The sequence below is a fragment of the Malaclemys terrapin genome, chromosome 19 (assembly GCF_027887155.1).
Source record: "Malaclemys terrapin pileata isolate rMalTer1 chromosome 19, rMalTer1.hap1, whole genome shotgun sequence".
Taxonomy (NCBI): Eukaryota; Metazoa; Chordata; order Testudines; family Emydidae; genus Malaclemys; species Malaclemys terrapin.
This window is the reverse complement of record NC_071523.1, coordinates 19431212-19454392: the sequence shown is the minus strand read 5'-3', so window position 1 is coordinate 19454392 and position 23181 is coordinate 19431212. Positions and strand designations below refer to the sequence as shown.

The 23181-nt window shown below is 42.6% G+C and overlaps 1 protein-coding gene across 3 annotated transcripts in view; it reads left to right on the top strand.

Annotated features, from left to right (window-relative positions):
* Positions 1-23181, top strand: part of MEGF6 (multiple EGF like domains 6) — a 251091-nt gene that overhangs the window by 140973 nt on the left and 86937 nt on the right. For 2 of the 3 annotated variants that reach the window (XM_054008952.1, XM_054008951.1), the window contains exon 5: positions 961-1083. In XM_054008952.1, coding sequence (XP_053864927.1) covers positions 961-1083 — 123 coding nt within the window. Of the gene's footprint in view, positions 1-960; positions 1084-19415; positions 19787-23181 lie in introns of those variants that run through there. The other variant, XM_054008953.1, reaches the window with a different exon arrangement.

The following is a 23181-nucleotide window of genomic DNA, read 5'->3' as shown; positions in this document are numbered from 1 at the left end:
AGTAGCCAGCTCCTGCTAACCAGTTACTTTGCTACATCTCATCCTTCCTTAGTTCTACATAAATGCTCCCTTTCTTTATGCGTATCAGCAAATTAGTCATTTTGGGCAGGTCTGGAAACTGAAACCTCTTTGATCGGGGAATTTTGGTATTAAGGAATTATTGCAATTCTTATAGTTTTGATATTTTCTGTTATTAACAGTGCTCTCTGGTTTGAACTCACGATTGTTTAGGTTATGTCATAGCTGCAAGTATAAATTACAACATCACAATAGCACTTTATCCTCTCTTAATATGGAAATAAACAGGAGAACTGTTTCATAGGACAAGACTGATGGTCCATAAGGTCTGGTGTTTGTGGCTATTTCTGAATGTTGCAATGAAAGCCTTAAACCTTCTACATTGCAGCTAACTGTGAAATTTGATTACATGATGGGAAGTTTCTTGCTCTTTCAACTGGTGACCAACTGAAATACGAGGATTGCAAATCCTTGTGGTTTTTATCCTGCATCTCTTCTTACCCATGCAAATATCTGATCCTTTTTAAAAATAACGTACGAGGCTATTTTCAAACCTTAAGTCATAAATTGCTTTTGCAAAATACAAAGGTGCACCCATTATCCCAGTCTTTAATTTTTCATGCACAAATGGGTATTACTGGGGGAAACAGGATATATGTGAGTGTAAATATCTCTGTGGATGCAAACACATGTACTGTATGTTCGGTGGGGAAAGTACCTATTTCGTAGCAACATTTTAAGCTTTAAAATGTATCCCTTAGCATGCACTCAGGAGTTTACCCTTTATTTTTTTTACTATTGGCACTAGATATCTAATTAAAAAATAAAAGAGAGAGATGTGTTTGGAACAGATACACACTTTTATCTTACATTAATCATCCTTCTGGTTTGGCTCTCCACTAAAATCTCTCACATTTCCCCCCAATTTCTCATCACTTTCAGATGTCAATGAATGCGAAGCCAGCAATGGTGGTTGTGAGTCCCAGTGCTGCAATACGATTGGGAGCTTCTACTGCAAGTGCCCCGATGGGCTGAGGCTGAAGGGAGACGGGAAGGCGTGTGAAGGTAGGAATGGGATGACAGCCTACTGGCGTGGGCCAGCCATTGGGGGCTTTGATGAATTCCCTTGGCTCCTACAGCTGCATGTATGTTACAAAGAATTGCATTGTAGCCTTAGAACTTCTGAAGTTATAAAGCTAGGCCTTGCTAAATTTTATAACAGAGTTATGCTTAGAGGTTTTTAGAGAACAGATCGGATCTCCATGTGATTTGTAGAGTAAGAATCAGCTGTTGTAGTGGGTGCTTTTAAGTGTCTGTCTGTAGTGTTTGCCCTTCTTCTGCTGTTCAGAACCCTTACCCCTCTTCTTCTGTACAATCCAGCTGTATTTAAAATACGGTCTTCCACACAGATTGTATCTCAGGATGACTTGCAAGATAAATAATAGTGTAGATGGTGTGTGGTGGGGGGTAGGAATAATAGGGTTTAGGGAGGTTGGATGGGGGTTTGTGAGGGAGGTGTGTATGGTCTGGAGTAGTACTGTGTGGAGTGTGTAGGAGAGACTGGGCATATTTTGGGGGTGGGGTATGTGATTGCACATGGACCAGTATAGTTGTTCCCAGTTGATCCCAGACCCCTGGGATCATCCCGTACTCTGGTAGAATTCTTCCTCTTTTTGTAATTTCAGGATGCAAAATAAGATTTCAATTATATTGACATCCAACACCTTCCCCTCATGAGAAGGAATAGGAGGAAATCAGGTTTAGCTTTAGTATATTGGCTGGGACCAAGTGTGGGACTTTTGTTTTCCTTTATGACAACAATTGTAACTAGGAGAGCAAATACAAAACAGACACCAACTACATGCTCCATAGATGATTGATTGCAGCTTAACTGCTTGGTTTCACTTGTACACTCAATTACAGTATGTCTTTTATTCCTTCACCTAGGGTACCTTCCATTTGAACGCCTCTTCTGGCTACTGGGAGGCAGCAATGGTATCTTAAATTTCAGCCAGATTTCCAAGGGAATGAAAGGCCATTAGCCGGGAGAGGCCATCTAGTATATCTCTCTGTCGAACAACATGTTATTATCTCACTCCTAATAGAACTTGCTTTTGTGAAGTGAAATCACTGCAAGCTCTCTCTTCAGGAATGTAACGGTTCTGTTTGTGCCCATTCCCAGCTGTGTCCCGTCTGTGAGAGGAGAAGGGCTGTTTGTGGTTTCAAAGCATTTTAGGCTTCTTGACAATGTTTTGGAAAACTTTTGTGCTGAGCTGGTTTTAAGTGGACAGATTTGTTCTGATTATTCAAGGAAAGGGGAAGTATGCTCGGAAAACAGGTTGTTTATATTTGTAGTTTAAAGAAGCCTGCTCTTATTAAATAACAATACTCTGCAGTATTCTGCACTAATGCTCCCAAGTAGGAAAGCTAGCACTAGTAATATAATTTATCAATTATATTGCAGTACTGACAAACCACCAGTTGGGACAATTGCTGAAAGAACATTTTCTTTTATTGCAATAAGGCAGACAGACTTGCTAATTATTTTAGCTTGTTAAATTTCCTTGAGTCTCTTCAGCTAGGTGAGAGAGAGAGCAATGCAAAATATGTGAATTTGGAAAGATTTCAAGTGAACTTCGGTGGGGTTTCTAATTTTGGGGAGAAATTTATGGTTTTGAGTGGAAATCTGGCAGAATTTGATACCTCATTCTGGGGTGGTTGGATGGTGATCAGTGAGCGAGAAGCCTCTGTTGAAATATTTCTCCATTTCTTTCCATTTCCTACTAATTTACAGCATGGTGGCTGAAACCTAAAACACACATCCTGGAAAGGCAGAATTGCCTTGAGTTTTCCAACATCAAATCCAGACTTGAATAAAACAATCTTAAATCAGCCAGCACCTTTGAGATTTTAGAGTAAGTTAACAGGCCTCAGAACGGAGTCTGTGATGCCAAAGAAAAGTCTTCTCTGTGCCAGGACTGAAATATCCATTCCTTTTACCCACTTCCACATAAAATGCTCCTCTTACAAGCGCTCGCCTATTCCTTCCCCCCGTGACTGACACGCCACTTGGCTCCATCTAAACAGTGGTAAACTTGCACTGGCCTTTGAACATTGAAACTCTCCTTGACAATGGGCATGGGAATGACAAATGACGGGGCATCCAAAATATGGAATGTTGTGGATTCATGTGTAAAAGCTGCTCCTAGACGGAAATATCTAGCTAAGTTGGCCTTTCTAATGTCCAGGTGTCAAGTTTATCTTCCTTTGAACTGGTGAAGCTGTACTGGTGCTAGTGCAGCTGTGGGAAATTAGAAAGAAAATGTGAGCATAGACCCGGCCATGGTATCTAAATGCTTGAATAGAAAATCCAATTTCATCTTACTCTCCGCTTGCTTATTACAGTCAAAGTCCCTGTCCCATCCCCTTCTGCCTGTTTTCTACATATATTTGCTCTTGTTTTTATGTTGATATTAAAAAATGCCCTTCAGCAAGGGTCCAAGCCATTAAAAACTACTAGCTGACACCCCTTTTGCCATCCCCTGCTGGGAATGCCTTGTCTCATGTCATTTCCTAATAACCATTTCAGACTGGCTGGACACAGAATGTCATTTTAATGCTCCTCAGAGAGTGGCAGGGTCTGTCCAAAGTCATGTAGCCTTCTGTTCAGCATCAGTACTGTCATCTCTTCTAAAATTGTGTCTGAGGGGAATGTTACATTTTTGTGTTTAAATTACCTTGGGAATAGTAGTTTTAATCACGTGATTGAGGGTAATACAGAATGTGACTATAATGGACAGCTCCATAGCCAGTAGGAAGAATTAATAGATAATTCTACAGAGGCCTGGTGGTAATGCTCAACTTCCAAGAGGATTAGTTTTCTCATTTTCTACCGTGTTAGTACCAGTCCACACCATGGTTTAGGCATGAATCATTATGTTTATAAGAAGGGTTTGATAGGTCCATGACTTTACCCACAGAGTAGCCCAGCCAAAAGTTAGAGTCCTAACAACTAGATTTTAAAGGACAAGCTCTCTTTCCTCTACCCACACACTCCTGATGTCATTCACTCATCCAGCGTAAGTGCTCAGTTTCTGGGCACAATCAGTAGCATGGACATCTAAAATGATACCAGTTGCACGCACAGAGGTGGGAAAAGGCTGTCTGGTTTGAGGCTAGGATGAAAAATCAGGCTTTATAGGTGAATCCTGGCCCTATTGAAGTCAACGGGAGTTTTGCCATTGTCTTAACAGGGCTGGGATTTCACCAAAAGCGTCTATCTTACATTGTTCCCCATCTTCCACTTTGAAGTTGCTATTTCCACAAAATAGGCAAAGAGATACACATTTGTATGTTCTGTAAAGTGAAAATTAGGTGACTGTGAAATGTAATAGTCTAGGCCCCAAAGTAAGCCTCAGTCATATGGACATTTCCCCCTTAGATCTTGAATTCATTATCATTATACAGCAGGGGTGGGCAAACTTTTTGGCCTGAGGGCCACATTGGGGTTGCAAAATTCCATGGTGGGCTGGGTAGGGAAGGCTGTGCCTCCCCAAACAGCTTGGCCCCCGCCCCCATCCGACCCCTCCCACTTCCTGCCCCCTGACTGCCCCCCTCAGAATTCCCCGACCCATCCAGCCCCCCCTGCTCCTTGTCCCCTAACCGCCCCCTTCCAGGATCCCCGCCCCTAACCGCCCCCGGGACCCCACCCCCATCCAACCCCCCCTGCTCCCAGTCTCCTGACTGCTCTGACCCCTGTCCACACCCCCGCCCCTTGACAGGCCCCCTGGGACCCCATGCCTATCCCACCCCCACTGTTCCCTGTCCCCTGACCCGTATCCACACCTCTGTCCCCTGACAGGCCCCCCGAGACTCCCATGCTTACCCAACTCCCCGTCTCCTGACCGCCCCCCAGAACCTCTGCCCCATCCAACTGCTCCCTGTCCCCTGACTGCCACCCAGGACCCCCTGCCCCTTTCCAACCCCCCCGGCCCCTTTACCATGCTGCTCAGAGCAGCATGTCTGGCAGCCACACCACCTGGCCAGACCCAGACACGCCGCCACACTGTGTGGCAGGAGTGCGCAACTGCCCGCACGGCAGCGTGGCTGCAGGGAAGGGGCCGGGGCCTAGCCTCCCCAGCTGGGAGCTCAAGGGCTGGGCAGGACGGTCCCGCGAGCCAGATGTGGCCCGCAGGCCATAGTTTGCCCACGTCTGTTATATAGCCTGTAGTTTTCTACTAGAGTTTTCCCCCCCTCCCCCCACCCCTCGGAAATTATCTTCTATACCAGTTCTGCATGTTTGGAATGGCTGGACCTCAGTGTCAGACTATTGCAAGAGATTATTTGCTAACCAGAGCCAAGAATTAGCTGTATTTTTTCTGAATATATGCCAATCCCAGCACTAGCTGAAATTGTATGAAATGGACACCTTTACCAAGTTTTTACAGCATTAAAAATATAAAGAAAACATATTTTCTTAAGTAAGAGTTAAAGCAACCAACTCAGCATGTGATATTGATATATTAGTATTGTCACATGTTTTGTGGTAGAATTATCAGTTTACTGCACTTATTTGCTTAGTGGGAGAAAGCAGAAACTATTCAAAGTAATTAATAAACATTATTGACATACTGGGAGAGAGCCAACTTAGTGAACATTGATTTGGACATTGAGGAATTTTTGAGAAAAAATGTTGCACCCTTGCCAGTTTGGTATATTTGTCATGTTTTGTTTAAAATAGCTGAAAAGTATTTCCTGGCTTGTTACACACACTATCAAGATGTGTGAAGTAAACAGCTTTGTCCTTATCTGAGCCAAGTTAAGGCATTTTGAGTTTCCCCAGTATTCCCTGGACAAGGTTTAGTTTCTCAGATGATTAAGGGGTTCATGATACTGGTGGGAGTGAACCACAATTACACTCTCTAGTACAGACCACGTGGTGCTGTTATACAATAGAGATGGGCAAAATGGTTTGGCTAAAATTAAAATTGACATGAACCTTTGCCCCAAACATAGACTCAACTTTTTGTTTTGTTTTTAAATAGCAGGGACCATAAAGGGCAGACATTTCATGAGCGAGTCTATTCCTATGGCATTTCCAGTCCTGTCTAAACTGACAGGTGCTGGAAATATCACAAGTCTCTTATGATATTACCAATCCAATTTCCACTCTAACGTGGTTTCAATAATCTCCTCATCCAAAGTTTTTGGGACTGACTCGCCAAAATTTTGATCCTTGTGTGGTCACTTATATCTGTTCAAAGTGGGTTCTGATTTGAATGGTGTTTTACACAAAATTTGCAGTCACTTTGTTCAGGTGTAATATTGATGCTTCCTCTGGGTTCCCAAGACTGAGAGTCACCTCATTGCCTCCTTTTTGTATTTCTGCATGTCAGCTCCTGGACACCGCCAGCCTCTCTGCCGCTCAAGCACTAGCCTCAGAGTTCTGCCAGCGCTTACTTTGCCTTGCAGGTATCAAAAGGTGCACCCCAGCCCCCGAACCCGTCTAAGTGCATTCCCTGCAGTGTTCAGCTCCCGTTGCTGGACACTCACAATAATTAGCAGGTTTGCTTGTTTGATTCAACTGAGGAGTCACACGTGGCTCAATAACACAGCACCAAGATGTATTTATAATAAAAACAAGAACAAGTTTAATAACATAGAACAGAGAATCAAAGACTCAAATGAGTAGTGCGTAAGAATATTAGAAACAGCATGGTTACATACGAAACAAAAGGATAACACTCTTTTGGAGTCTAAACGTAACTTTAACACACTAAAATCCTTGTCTGAATTAAGTTCTCATCTCAAGCAACTTCCCAGCATCACCAACCGGCATGGTTGGGATCCACCATTCATGGATGCACAAAGTGTTCTCTTTCTTGTTTCCTCAGTGATAGATAACCGGGTGCTGTCCCTGTCCGCACAGAAATAGTCCAGAAAACTTTTGAAGTGTGTCCTTTTGAAGTGTACCACCAGATAAGTCTTCTCCCTCTTTGCTTTTTTCCCCTCTGTACTCTTTGACTTCACAGGGTTCTGTTGACTTGGAATGTAAATGTAGCTCCCATTGTATCTGGCGTACAGTGCTTAATTTATGACACAGAAAGGGATAGGTGAATAGACACGCTTTGTCTGACAGAAAACCCAATTCTGAACTCTGCTTTGTTTCATTTTCATTGTGTGTATATAGAACTCCTTATAGAGTGTCCATACATATCATTTGCAATGATATTTATAACCAGTGTGTCACTGGCTTTCATTTGACATCTTACAAGACACTATTTATGGATAAATACCATGAAAGCGGTGTGTTAGGTGTAGTGAGTTTGTCAGGCCTGATACAAGTCACTTTTACAAAACAGTGAACCCTTTGCCACTTGGCATTGAGGGGCTCAGAGGGTCACAGTAAATAATTATATGAAGGACAAAATAGTGATGAATAATGGTGCTTGTGTTGAGCTCATCAGCAAAAATTCTTACTCCTGTGGCAGGGTGGTGTACTCTGCTTTATCTGAAGCAGTTTAAATTTACTCTTATTTGTACATCAGAACTAGAAATCACCTTCAAATACCCTGTTTGTTAAGGGATCTGTAAAGAAGAGTTAATAGGCCTAGATCCATTATTGTAGGGGGTTTTTAAGTAAAGGCACAAGAAACACAAAGAGATATTTAAAGTTTGAAACTTGCTTTTCTTACTGGAAATCCTGTTGGACTTTGAATAAAACAATCTGGGCTCCAAAGTGTGAGGGGCTCAGCATCGTGTCCTCCTCCTTGGTTCCACGTTGGACACAGAGGTTCCCAAAGTTGAGATGGAATTCGCATCTTTGTTGAGAATATCCCGAGAGCATGAGCCACGGGGGCAAAGGCCGCTGTTTTACTGTCTGCATCATGTGACTTGATTAATGGCCCTTGCGATATTTTGGTGACACCAAATCGCAGGCCCCTTTGGAGTCTTCCCCTTTGATGTATCTGTTAGACAAACAACCACACAATAACATCAGTGGGGTTTGGGGTAGAGGTGAAAACTCCAGGACTTGATGTTTGCGTTCAGGGTAGGAAACTTTACAAAAAACACTTGAATCCCAACGACCTGCTCTGAGGACTTGGCAGCCCCTGTTACAGATGTAATTTAATTCTTGGGGAAACACGTGCCTCACGCTAACTAGTATTGGAGGGATTTGTTATGTTGAGTCACTCATGGTAAAAGATGTAGAAAATGAAAAATGCAGTTAAAAGGAAAAAAAAAAGAGGAGAAAAAAGTCACTCCTTTTGTCCTATACTGGAGATTGATTGGTTAATGGGTGGGATCTCAGAAACAAGGATGCAGGCTTTCCTCTGACCCAGAAGGAATGGTAAAAATTTCTGGGAAGTGATTGGCTGTCCCAGAGTTTGACTGACTTATTGACGAGTTGAGAAGATCTCATGCAACATCTTCCATGGATCCATGATCTTTCAATTAACTCCTGCCATCTGGCATGTGATTCAGTCCCATCAGAGGACTGAATTAGAAAGAGCATTTCTTTTTCACAGTTAAGAAATAGTCTCTGTTTAAAATGAGTTCACCACTGGTGTTTGGGTCTGGTTTGGCAGCCCTGAGGACTGAAGTCCCCGTATCCACGGAGCAGGCAGTAGTAGTGCGTATGTACCCATACTGTTTTCATCTGTGGTCTGGAGGGAGCATGTCTAGAAGGAAGAGCTGTCATAACTTATGCAGTCCTGGGTACCTCTGCTGAGACTAGCAACAACAGAGCCATATAGTGCTGTGGGTACCCAACTATGAACTAGACAGAGGTTGCCAAACTTACTTCATTATTCATGTTGAATAACAACCACTCATGGTACCAACTTTCACCTCTCTGGACATGAATTGAATTTGAATTGGTGACTGAATGCTGAGAGTAACTATATCTCATAACAATCCCATAGTGATCTCACCCCACCAAAACTATCTAACCTATTTAGGTGCGTATTGTAAACATGATATGGAGTGTCCTTAATATGTTGCGTGTAGTGGCAGAAACCGAGACGTGGTTGATCATGCCTTGTGGTTGAAGCAGTGGAAGTTGGGCCTAGTTGTCTGTGTGGTGGCAGTCAGGCGGAAAACTGGAGCCAGAATCAGGAGTGAAGAGTGGGACTGGAACAAGGCAGGTGTAGAGCTGGACAAGGCTAAGGTCTATGGAATCCATCACCACTGTCAGGCAGGGGAGAATTCTGAGCTGTGAAGTGACGTTGGGTGGATGGAGCTGCTGTCTCTCCTGGGATGCTTATATACCTGCCCTGAGAGTCAGCAGACCAGCTCCTGGATTGTGGATTGGCTGAGACTAGAACAGGAAACACTCATTACTGCATGTGGCTTAATCAGACTCTAGTTCAGGGCAATTCATCACCTCACGTATAGGGTGATGATAATTCTATCATGCCTTCAAATATTTTTATAAATATTATTCTGTTTCCTTTTTGAATGTACTATGAATGGTGGGTTACTCTTTGGAGCATTTAGTATCTCCATCTGTATGTTGCTTTAACACAGATTTTTGCATTGTTTGGGGGGAAAAAAAACAAGTCCTTGCCTCTTTACAGCAGTTTTTAGAGATGTGGCAGACTCTAGTGAGTACAAGTTCCCCTTCGAGGGATCAATATCAACAGGTACTGTTGCCACTACATAATGTTGTGTATTAGCAGATAAAGTGGCTGTTTCATCTTCTAATTCTCTTTCTGATCAATTGCCATTTTCAGTTCAAATAGCAGCCAAATGCCCTAACATGCTCCCAAACTGGGTAAGTAAAAAATCTTCATGAAGCCATGTTAGAGGAGGCTTCTCTTTGTAGTCAGGTGAAAATAATGCTGATAACAAGCAGGTAGCAGGGTGCTAGCTTGGTTTCTCATCCAACCTTGGGTTTAATTTTCTAAGAGCTGTTCTACTCAGGCTGTGCAACTGACTATGTGGGGTAAAATCCTGGCCCCACTGAAGTCCATGGGACTAAGTTTTGCCATTGACCTCAATGGGGCCAGAATTTCACCTCTGGTGTTTAGCTAGAAGGGTGGTTGGAAAAACTAAGTTCTTGTGAGGATTGCTAACAGAATGTCTGCTACACACAACCATATTTAAAAGTCCCCATGCTAGCAATAGCCCATGTTATTGGTAGCAGAGCTGAGTGAATAATTTATTTTTCGGTTTGGTGGCAGAACTGAAAAACCAGAAAAAAAAATTTAGTTTCAAACGGAAACTGATTTTTTCCCCCAGATTTTCCTCACACAAATGAAAAAACAAAAAAACGTTTTGTTTGAGTTGAACAAATCATTTTGAACCTAATTTCTAAGTGACATTTTTGACCTGAATTTGCAAGTGATTTCAGTTGCCACGAAACTGCATTTGTCAGTGAACTTACTATTTGCCCAAAATATTCACCCAGCTCTAGTTAATAGTGCAGTTGCAGATGTAATGTGGACAGGGCTGCCAGAAAACAACTTACAATTTAAACAAGCAAAGTCCAGCACAATTTTACTCTAGTTCCATTTTTCCCACCTTTTAAAAAAACAAAACGAAAAACATTTTGTATCATTTGACAAATGTTACTACTGTCAAGTACACTGGTCTTGGGGTTTTAAAACCAGTGTCTCTCCTTTGCTTGCACCATTGTTTCCTTTAGCAAAGTGTAAAAAATAGTTTGGAGTGAATTCACGCCCCTGCAATCAAAAGTTTTGAAACTTTCAGCAAAAATCAGAATTTGCAATCGTGGAATGTGTCTGAACACATCAGCCACTAGAACAATAGGTTCATTGTCATACTTTTAATGTACCCTGTTCTTCTGTTTTATGACATTGTGGTATGTAAGTCATCTGCCTGGCATCTTTCCCATGACTGCCCAACAAGTGCAGACAGAGGTAAGGCAGAGAGACACACAGCTTTAGCCAGGGCTGGGTGGGCGGTGTGGAAAAATGTTTCCACTCAGCTTTCTCTTTTTTGAGTTATTTGGGAAACTTATTAGTTCTTTATTCCCCATTCTCCTATGAACTGAAAGGCTGCCTATTGACTGACTTCAAGCATAGTGTCGGTTTAATCCTATAGCTGCGCTGAGGGGGTTGTGTTTGAATCTCAAACAGATTCAGGCGGGAGTTCAAGGTTCAGGGATGGGACTATTGAGGAACAGAGTTTGGAGATGATGGAGCCTTTCACATAGAGGCGTAGAGACAGTGGGCACATATGTCTCACTAAATAAGAGGCTTTAAAGTCTCCTCAAAGGCAAAAATAGGATGCAGCCTTAATTATGGAATTGCTATTGCACCTCAATAACAAATAAATCCATCTATCAAGCTGATTGCAGCTAGTACACTACGAGACCGAAGTGCTGACCCAGTTGGTACCAGCAGCGTTATCAATAAGGAGACTGCACAGGGTTTGCAAGTGTGACTGCAGAATCTAACTAGCACTGGCTTCCTAGATCCGTTCTCAAGTGAGAAGCTCCATCTCAGCAGAAAAACTGGAGAGTCTAAAGTCTCAAACACAACTAGGGCTAGCATTGTCAAAGCATATCACGATATAACCTGCAACATTTTGACCAAGAGTCATAAAACAAGGTACCCAGGGCTCAGGGCTTCAGTCCCGCGTGGCTCCCAGCTTTGGGGTGGGGTGGGGTGGCGCTGGGGCTCCTGGCTTCAGGCTGGGGGGGGGGCACGTTGGCTTCAGCCCCACGCTGCTCCCGGCTTTAGACGGGGGGCTGGGCCACGCTGGCTTCAGCCCTGTGCCCACTCCTGGCTTCAGCCCTGCAGGGTTTGAGCCGCGGGGCCCCGTTGCTCTGTGTCATACCTGTAGGCAACATGCCTGCTACACTCACGAATGCAGGAGCAGCTCTACTCCACTCCTTTACACGTGACACCCAGTATTCTTTGAGTGAACATAGCCAAGGAGCATCTCTGACTTCCACAGTGGATTATTCCATTGCTTGATGGACCTTACTCCATATATCAGGCGTCAATTTCCCTTGTCTGCCCCTTCGTTCTCTTCCTTTTAGTTAGTACCTCTTGAGTATTTCTGGATTGTTCGCATGTTCCCTGCTTGGCTGCCTCTTCTCCCTTGCACACTCCCATCAGACTCTCCTTACAGGTCGTATCCTCTACTCTTGTAATTATTTTTATACCTTTTCTTTGGATACTCCAGTTTGTCAAGGTCTTTTTCTGTTTTGTGGCTCCCAGAACTGTACCCACAACTCTATCCATGGTCTTCCTGGGACTGAGGAATACAGAAACCTCCCTGGACTTACAAAATACACAGTATTCCAATGTTACATCCCAGAATAATGTTTGCTTATATTACAAGAACATTCTGCAGGGATTGCATGTGAAATTTGCTAACTAATCTCACCCCTGGTCTTTTTCTGCTGCTCTCAGACCAGCCTGCTCTGATTTAGCATTTCTGGTTAGATTGTTTTATCTATTGCCTGCATTTATCTACCTTTCATCTCGTGCTATTGCATGCTGCTCGGGCTTTGAAACTCACCAGTTCGATCTAAAGTTTCACTGTGTTTACAAGCCGCCTTAATTTGGTATCATTGGTATGGTTGATTAATGAGCCGTTTATTTTACCTCATCCTTAACTTGTCCAGGGAAAAGGGTCAGGTGCAATGGATTCAAACGGGAAAGGGAAAGGAAAGAAAAGCCATTTTCGCTTTCCACTGGGAAGTGTGACTAAACAGATTAAAAAGGAATTCTTGCAGTGATATGTCTATTAGACTAACCACCCCAGTGCCAAGAACAGATGTTCTGTTAACAGTCCTAGCTTCCCTGCCTTTCACATTTACTTAGTAGAGATTTACTATCGAGGTACTTGGGTCTTCAAGGGTTTTGTTAATTCATTTAGCTGGTAAAATATTTATTGCATCACTTATAAGTACTGTGCATGTCTGTCTTGTCTATCCCTCTGAATGGTCTGAACACAGGACTGGGAGTCAAGACCTCCTCACTTGTAATCCTGGCTCTGATTCTGATCCCTTCGAACGAAAGCTTACTAACCTCTATGTGCCTCATTTTCCTTGTCTATAAAATGGGGCATTAAAGTCCCTCAGATGGGTGTTGTGAGGTTTAATTCATCAATGTTTTAAATCACATTGCAGGTGAAAAGCATTATATAAATGCTAAGTATTCCAATTAAGGTTGTAGGTGTTTATCTGTACATTGCATAAGGTGATAAAGATGTAGGCCCAAATCCACAAATGCATTTGGGCTCCTAACTTCCATTGATTGCATACATGTAAGCTTCTTCCAATTGTGTTGGACAGTTAGGACTTTAATAGACATTCCAGATGTGTACATGGAGATCAGAGGTGCGCTGTAACAACTTAGCATGCTACATCACATCAGCAATTTTAGCTGACTTTTGTTTGTTCAGACTGTTCGTAAAAACTAATGTATTTCCCGGAAAGATCATTCTTCTTTGATAGAGTAACTGTCCAAGTTCCTGGGTAGAATGTTTCTTTTAAACTCAGAATATGAATGACAAGTGTGCAGTGTTTTACAGTGAATGAATATTCTCAGGAGCTGAATGGTTCATGGAAGGTTAGGCAGCTGCTGACATTTGGAACAGTCAACTCAAGTGACTAGAGTCCACCTTCCTTTGGAAAGTACGCTGTGATCACATTAGGCTGTTATTTTCCTCCTGGATTGCACTCTGTTGCATATTCATCATGGAGTGATATTCATTACAGTCTAAACCACAAATTTTATTTTGGAATTTTGCTATGGCCAAATACTACCACTAAAAGGAGCTGCTATTCTCCTCCACTCGTATGAACACCATGTTATGAAACATTCCAGAAAGCTAATTGTGTTTTATGAGTTGACCTCTGGAAAATCCAATAAGCTAAGCTTACCCCTCTATTTTTTTTAAAAAATTAGATTCTATCCTCCATAGCATAGGAATTGATAACATTATTACTTTCTTAGGGTAATTGGTGTGGAACGCAGTGCCTTAATTTAGAAATATTTCATCAGATTAATAAAAAGAAAGACCCAGTAAAGTTTCTTTACCTTAGTGGTTGCTAGAGAAACACCATTCTTAGCCACACTCTCTGCTCTCTTGTTTTCATTTCGGGTCACAGGAGGACCTAAAGCTTTGGAGACACCAAATATAGGGTGTTCTCCCATAGCTTTTGCTCTCTAGGACAGTCCGTGTAGGGCAAAGAACCAAAATATGGAACTCTCATTTTTAATATAGGGAGAATGTCTCCCCAACCTTTTCATACTGTGTTTTCAGTCACAGGGTTTGAGAGCTGTTGGTCAAGTGTCACTTGCAGAATGGGAGAGCCATCAGTTGGTTAGCCCATAGAGGAGGAAGAGGATGTTGATTTTATGTCATTCCAGGGGGGATAAGGCAATGATTCTGGTGTCAGATGGCAGGAGGCTTCACCACTCGTTGGTGACAGGGTGGGAGGGATCCTGGTTGGGGGTCAGATGGGAAAGGGAGGGTTCTTCATTTGATGTCAGTCACGGGCTGAGAGGCTTTGTACTTCATCACTAAAGATTGCAGTCAACATTCGGTTGGAGCGCTGATTTCTGGGATCTGTTACCTTATCATGTGTAGTGGTGGTAAGTTCTGCTGGGTTTTAGGTGAGTGATATGTCAGTATCCTTTGGCTTGTGTTCTTTACTTGCTGTTTAATCTTTGGGATTATGTAGTCTTAAAGCATGAGTTAAAACCCCCCAGTGTCATGCTGGCCTTTTAAGGCCACTCTGAGAGGATTCGTGGCAGTACCAGTTAGGGTGCAGCAGACACCTTGGCAGGGGTCAGGATTCTCAGCCACCCATTCTAATCCACTTTAGATAAAATGTGGTTTGAGAACTATCTGCTGGCCATGCAAGTCCAACCTACACCCCAAAACAAATGAATCACTGTTGCATTAACTGGCACCCTCAATGTTGGTGTGAGCAGAGAGGCCAAGAAAGAAGCATGGTTTTGTGGTTCACTATCTGGCTTGGTACTCCGGAGATGGGGGCTTAGTTTCTGGTTTCCCGTTTAACCTTGTGTTGGTCACTTCACCATTTCAGTCCCTGAGTTCCCCACTAGTAAAACATGAATAGTAATAATGCCCTACCCCGGTGTGAGGGTAAATCATGTTTGCCAGGTGCTGAGGTGCCATGGCAGGGAGTGCCATGGAAAAGCCTGTAAATAAATGAAAAGATTTAATGGGTCACGGAGACTGAACTCTTCTCTCACCAACTGTTCCCCCCAGGCATGTTTTGGGGGTAGGGATGGTAGGGCTTGGAAGCTTGCTTTGTGGCTGACTGTGTTGTACCTATTCTGCAGTTAAATAGTGGTACCTTTCACCAGCACAAGATAGACTTAAAAACTATAACAGCATAGTAGTAACAGATCAATTCAGCCATCTCTTGGAAAAGAGAATCCTGTCTGTCAGCATGTGCTGGGTTTGTTACGGTGATCACATAAGGACGAACATTCAGACGTACAGCTTCCACTGGCATCAGAGGGATACCAGAGGACAGTGTAAAGCTCTAAGGAATTACCTTAATGTCAAAATCTTGCTGTATTCCTTTTCATGAACAAAAAGAAGAATACAGTCAAAAGGGTTTTGCTTGGGTTGTAAATGTTGGCTCAGGTGCCTGTGGGTGTAGTTTGTGGGCTTCTTTTAGCATTGTGCATGAACAACAGACCGATGACATACATAATGAAATAATGCAAGCTCATTTTCTTTTTAATATTAATAGAATGTTTGTATGAGCCTTTGATCGTCTTTTTTCTTCGTGATCTTTATTCAGAAGCAATCAGTACAAACATTTGGAAAAAATGGTTTTGTTTGCTGTAAAATAAAAAATCTGTGAAGAGATTAGCACAGATTCCTAGGCTTCCAGAAATGAATTGCAAGTATTATTAATGCTTTTTAAGCATTCCAGGAGCAATTATATTTGTATTATTTCATTAGTAAGACTGTACTATGTGGGATCAGCTTGCAAGTTTTTCATTCTTCAGCTGCCATCTAGATTCAAAAGACAGGTTCGTGCAGAACTAACCTTTGTTTGATTGTTTTTAACAGAACCTCGTGTTCTCTCTCTCTCTCTCTCTCACACACACACACACACACACACACACACACACACACACACACACACACACACACACACACACACACAAGGTACATGCAACTCATAATGCACACAGCCACACATGCACAACACATGCTGATCATAGCACACACACATGCCCTCTCACAAAGCACATACACACAGGCTCCCACCACACACATGCCCATGTGAGCATTTGTGTACACATACACGTGTATCAGTCCAAGGCAAGACTCAGTTAATCAATGTCTGCATACAGCCCTTTTCAGTAATGCCCAGGGATGCCTTTCGCACCTGGAGTAGCTTAGAATGACAAATGGCTCATGGTGTGGTACTCTGTATACAGGGTGGTGCACAATATGTTGGCATTTGTTCAAACAAGCATCTTTGTGCTTTCTCCCATGCTGCCCATCATGCCTGGGAGGAGCTACCTGTAAATACCTTCAAAGCTACCTGATGATCCTCCTTCAAATCGCTCCTTAAAACACTCCTTTGCAGTGATGCCGATACAAACCTTAAGAATGGTTAGGTGGCCAATCATGTTGACCAGTCTTGTCTCGTGCTTTCCTTGTACTCCCCGTCAGGCTGTCTCTATCCACCTGTTATCTCTTGTCTTGTAGTTAGATTGTAAGCTCTTGGGGCGGGGCACCTGTTTGTGCTGTGTTTGTACAGCGCTCTAGCACTATGAGATTCTGATCCATGACTGGGGTTCCTAGGTGTAGAGTAAAATAAATAATCCATTAGTGAGAGGCATTTTGAATGCTTATTGAAAACCTAACTTTGTGATCTCCAGCCCCTAATATGACTGGTCTATATAATGTACTGGTCACAGGAGTGACGCAACGTAAGCTAGCAAAGCCAAAACTAATGTTTGCCAGTCATATGACAGACTTGGGACAGTGTGTGTAACCCTTGGGTACAGCCCAAATAGTGGCAATTTTAGCTTCCCAACTCCCCCAACTATGTGCTTCATCCCATAACTGGAGGAACAGCCTCTAGAGATCAGAGTAAAGTCTGTTACCTATTGTGACTGTGCTGTCCGTGGGAGCCAGCTGAAGTCACTCAATTAGGATGAACTGCAAACAAAACGAGGCAGACAAATCCCAAAAGCTGGTGGATATTCCAATACTTAGATTTACCAAGCCAGCACAATACAGCTTCTGTAGTACCTCACTGGTTACTCAGAAGTCCAAATCACGCAGTTCCCTTAAAGTACCCAGCCTTTCTGGTCCCGTCACCTTCCAATGAAATATTATATTACACTCATAACGTCACACCTATTTAACTCCTGACCTCTCTGCTCAGACAAGAGCACCAAATAGTGTCTGTCATGACCTAGAGGTGCTTAGGAGTTGGTCTGAGACCACCAGTTCATTTCATACTGGTCATGGAACAGTTGTAAGATAGTAATTTTTGCTTGATAGTGACCTATATTCGTGCCAATGACCTAGAAGGGAAAGGCTATGTCTGACAAATTTGGAGTATTGCAGACACAATTGTCCATTTGTGTGCCCAAGCTGTGTGCAAATATGGTATCGGGATTACAAATGCCATTACAGTAGTTGTACACAGAGATGATCATTTGAATTAACTGACCATTGCATGAGAATTTACCATATTTGCATGCATAGTTATATATTTGCCTACAAAAGTGATGTCCACCAAAACATAAGCAATTGGTTTTGCAAAACTCTCAGTCTGGCCCAGAATCTTAATTCTCTGAGCCATTAAAATACTTTTCAATGTTAATTTTATGTAAAGTTTCATTTGTAATGTTATCCAGTACTGAACAGTATATAATTGTGTTTCTTGCTCACAAAGGCAGCACTCTGTGGTTCTTTATTTTCCATTTGAAAAACAGGAAATATATTCCTGTACATCAGTCAGGAACAGAGCGGGCCAAATAACTTGTAAGGAATTGTTTATTTAATTCACTGCTTTTTACCTCTCTGGGAATTGTCTGCAAGCAGATTGTAATTTTTTCAAATATATTCATTATTCCAAATTATTTGCTGAATGCTTGCATCAAATAATGAGGCTTATAGCTTGTTTGCAAGCAGTCTGTTTGACTAACAAGTTAACCCAAAATGTTTTGATTTGACACTTAATATGTTTCTGTTTCCTAACTGGATGTGTTATATTTCTTAGCATCAGTTTTCTGGTGGAATATTCATGAATACAAATTCAGCATTCACTTCCTGCAAATATTCTGCAATTTGCATTTTCTTTCCGTGAATGTTCCCGCTGGGAAACAGCAAACATAAAGAAGCAAAGACAATCAAAGTGAATTCATTAACATTTTTGAACCACTGATGGCAGAATCTTTTTTTGCACTATTCACACAGTTCTAGTCATGAACCTATTGTCTATTAAGAAAAGCCCTAACAATATATGCAGATGATCATAATAATCTGTACATCTAAATTCTGACACTGAATTTTGCATGTGGTGCCCAAATACCTGCTTTAGGTGTATAGATGCGTGATGTCAGCTGAAGTGCTGCTAACACCAGTTTCTAGAGCTGGATACTAGAGAACTGGAGACAAGACGTTCCGGATGAAGAGTCCCCATCTCTGGAATTCAGTCCCTCCCACTTTCTGCCAAGACCAGAGTTCAGTGCTATGTGCAGACTCCTCTTTTTGGCCAGCATTTGCTTGAATTTGGGCTAAGACTATGGAGGTTGGGCTGCTTGTTAGGGGCAGCTGTTGCCTAGTCTGGTTGATGTTTCATTTTAACATACATAAAGCCACAGCAACAGGGACATAATTATATATTAATTGATGGCCTATTTTAGGCATCCAAATGAACTCATGTTGTTTTGTTTTGTCAGGGTTTTTGCTCCTAGAAGAGAAACCGCTCTTCTTGTTCCACAGTGTGGAGTGTCTCGGGATATTTTGCTCTACCGTCACTAGTAGTGTCGAGGCAGGACTTTCCAAAATGTGGTGTTGATTTAAAGCCCACCCCCACCCCCCCCAAACACACATGCATTTCGCCCCAAGTCTTCTATTTTCTTTTTTTGCTAACATAGCCAATTATAGAATTCCGGCTTGAACCAAACCCAGCTTCCCAATAATGCTCCAGAGCTGCCAGCCAGGAATTTTTTGGTTTCTTTCAGTTTGTGTGGTTTTGGGAGGAATGTGATGTCACGCACAAATTCTGGCTCAGCACAGAAGAAGAAAAAGCAGAGCAGGGGAGGGAGGAGAGAGCGAATGAATGTAAGGGTGGAGACACTTCTGCTGGGTTTGGCCTTTACCTGCAGGGGGCGGGTCGAAAGTTGAGAACATAAAAGGGAAGGGGTGTGGGAGGGCTCCTAAGAAAGCTTGGTCCCAAACGATCTCTGTTGTTAGGAAGCAGTAGCTGTTATTCCCATGGCACACAGCTTGGCTCTGTGTGCAGCTTGCCCTGTAGGTGACAGACACGTTCTGGGGTGGTTTTATTTGAATTTAAGGATTTTCCTCCCATTTTGTAGCTTGACATTATTTTCTCTTTAATTTGCTCTGGAATCCTGTTTTCTGGCTTTTTATTCTTGTTGGCTTTTCACCATGGCAGAGGACCAGAGGATTTTTTGGATGGTACTCTGGTGCAGTGGCCTTTTTGGTGGCATCCTAGGTGCTGCTGGCGTTCACTACCGCTATCTCTGGAGAAGCTGTTACCCCTGTTATATGGGGCATGCTGGTTATGAAGTTGAGATGAGGCGAGGTATGTATCCCTGGTATATTCACAGTTACAGGGATGCTCTTGACAGGCACACTTTTGAACAATGAACCTATATGAGGTAAAAATGTTTTTTTCTTTATTGATAGCTTGGAGGCGGGTGACTGCAGTATAAAGAGCGACTGTCATCCTGACAACTACTGAAATCACACATCAGTGACCTGATTGCCCATCTGATTGTGTTTTGGTGTAAATTTTCAGCATTATAGACATATTCCTGCTTGAATGGATTTATTATTCTGAAAAGTCATTCTTGGCAGAGAGGCTTACTTTATGGAATTTCTTTTACTTCAATTGCTATGAAGTTATGTAGCTGCTGTGCAACAAGCATGTTAAAATAAATTAGTATTTTGTCATGGGTTGTGCTGATCTGAGTTTTGCAAACTCCAAAGGGGTATCACTCAGGGCAGCAAATGAAATGGTAAAATGCTGGCTTTCTGACTGATAGATTGATCAAGCATGTCTGTGTTGTCTGACTAGTGCACGATGAGACCATATACTGTTATGCGGCTCTGTGTTATTCAGTGTCATTACATGTAATGGGAAATGCTCTTAGAGTTTTCATTTTTCTAGCAGTAATTAGAGAAAAGAGGTAAGGAGCATAGCTGCTCTTTTCACACACGTGAGTGCTGAGAGGACAGCCAGAGACTGGAAAGCACAGCAGATTACATCTCTGAATTTAAGGGTCCAGACTTATTAGTGTCTTTGTTAAAAACAAATTCCTAACCTCTTTGTCTCGAGCCTGCTGCTGTGTGGATATTTCCTGGCAAAGCCAAGCGGTTGCAATTGAGAGTCACACCACATCTTATGTGGTTATAAACATATTAAGAACATTCTGCTGCTGTAATGTAACATTTTGTCGTCTGTTCTGCTGATCTGGTAATGCAAGTGCTAAAATAGTATTGACAGCTGGTGTTGGGCACAGATCCAGATGTGCACAAAAGCGAATTATTAGCTCCCCCCTGTTTCCATCCCCTGGACTAACAAGGAATGGAGGACCAAATTCTGCCCTGACATCGGTGCCAGTGAGAGGTACACAGTCTGGCACCAGAGCTGAATTTGACTAGTCACTTGGCTGAGATAATTAGGAAATGATTGTGTTTTTCAAAAATTCTCCACTGGACACTAATCAGAAATGGCCCCATGCCTGTTGGTGTGTGTGTACTGGTTCTAATTGTGAAATGATCGGAGAGCAGCGAGAGAACTCTTGCTTCCCATGCCGGGGTGACTGGATTGATGTGGGGATTTGTGTGTGCACTCCTGCACATGTCTCCCTGCCTGTATGTTCAGCTGACTTACTGGGTGATAAAGGTTGAGACTGTCTGAAAATTCAGGAAATGACAGAGAATATGTGGAGTCCACAGTCCACCAAAAGCTTGTAACCATTGACATTTGTGAGTCATATAAATAGGAAAGAATGCAATATCTCAGCACAAGCTAAAACCGATGAATAATGGCCACAAGCTGCTGTTTGTGGAGGTGATACTTGCGTGTTTGCTAGATGCCACACACTTTTAGAAATTGGGTGTGTTACTCTTTCTATTTATAGACCAGCTGTTTGTTTTCAAACTCACATCATATGGAATGTCTCCATTCCACTCCATCAGTTTATCAGCTTCCACAAGTTCAGACTCTCCCTTCAAAAGATAAAGGTTGTGTCTGCAGCACCTGAGGTCAAGTTTCACACCCAAATCCAAGGCTTCAGCATAAGGAGGATTCACAGGATGCTTAAAATCCAATTAAAAATTGGTTTACCTGCTCCTTTCTTTATTATATCACTTAGAATCACAGAAGATTAGGGTTGGAAGAGACCTCAGGAGGTCATCTAGTCCAACCCCCTGCTCCAAGCAGGACCAACCCCAACTAAATCATCCCAGCCAGGGCTTTGTCAAGCTGGGCCTTACCTGATTCTGATCCCACTTACCCCAGTTTCACAAACATGTTGCCCTCTGGATGTGGAGCTACCCTGATTTACATTGGTGTGAGATCTGAATCTGTCTCACCAGTGTCTCTGATGGTCCTCCACAATTGAGCTGCTGCTCCTGAGGTTCAGGAAGGTAGTTCAAAGCTGCCAGTCAAGATACCAAGCAGTCCTGTCCTTTTGGCTACTGTTCCCCAGGTGAAGACTTCCACAGTTGCAGAAGAAACCTCGTTCATATAACAATATAAGAAACCAATTGAAAAATGGTCATCGGTATAACCTTAAATCCCTCTTGCGCGGCTCTTTTTGTTGTTGTTGTTGTCTTCCAGGCAAAGGGTGGGTTAGAGAGCCAGACATATTCTCTTTCAGGACAGAATATAGCAGGGAAGCCAAAGATTTCTTTCTTTGAAGAGATTGTCTGGCACCCTTTTGTAGTAGGGAAATATCCAAGAGAGAAGATTTCCAAGAAGGAGAGCAGAGAAGTAGTGAATAGAAAATAAAAATCTCTCCCTGGGCTCCTTCTAAAGGGAAGTGAATTATTGACCTACTCCAGCATGAAGTATTCGAATGGTATTCTGACAAAGTCGTGAGTTTAATACTGGTGGAGGTGTGAAGACAAGATCACTCAGGGATACTGCAGATTTTTGTTGGCATGAATTAGGCTTTTTCTGCCCAAAAGATGACCCTGGGTCTGGAATAGGAGCTAGATTTCTGAACTGTAATCAATGCATCTTGGAGGATTAAACCATCCAGTGCTGCTGCTTTCTTCCTACATCAGCACAAGTTTTGAATGTGTTTGGACTAATTTATGGAAACCCTGTGAAATCAGATCATTTTGGCTCGATTTGTTTTTGAGTTTGGGGACCTAAAATGGAAATAAAATCTCAAAAGGTGTGAACTGAACCAGATGATTTAAAGGAAGGTTCACACGAAGTACAACTACCAAATGTCTCACCCATCTACTGTGTACCCACCTATCCAATGGACATCCTAATCTGTGTGATACTGACCCCACTGGAAGATGCAAGGCTGGCTTCATACATGCAAAGGACCTTGAGATTGTTGGATGAAAGGCTCTATAGCAGTACAAAGGGTTGCTGTTAGGGAGTTACTGCAGCTCCAGGAGAGCACTGACTGAATTAGAAGCACAATCAAATCTAGTCCTCCCACATGGTAGGGCAGAGCATGTGGTCAGTAGTCCATTGATAATGGTATGTTTGATACAGTACAATGCTAGTTTTTTTTGGTGATCCTGCTTCACTGACTGCATTTCTTCCCTTTGGTCCATAGACCATAGCATGGGTCCTGGGTCTTTCTTTTGTCTCTTTGATCTCTTTATTTTTGCAGCCACATGCATTGGTTAAACTTGGGCTGCACTGACCTTTTTGCCTGCTTCAGTGCTAGGATTCCATGCAATGCACATCTCCATAAGTATATTGAACTGTCGTCATGCAGCTAG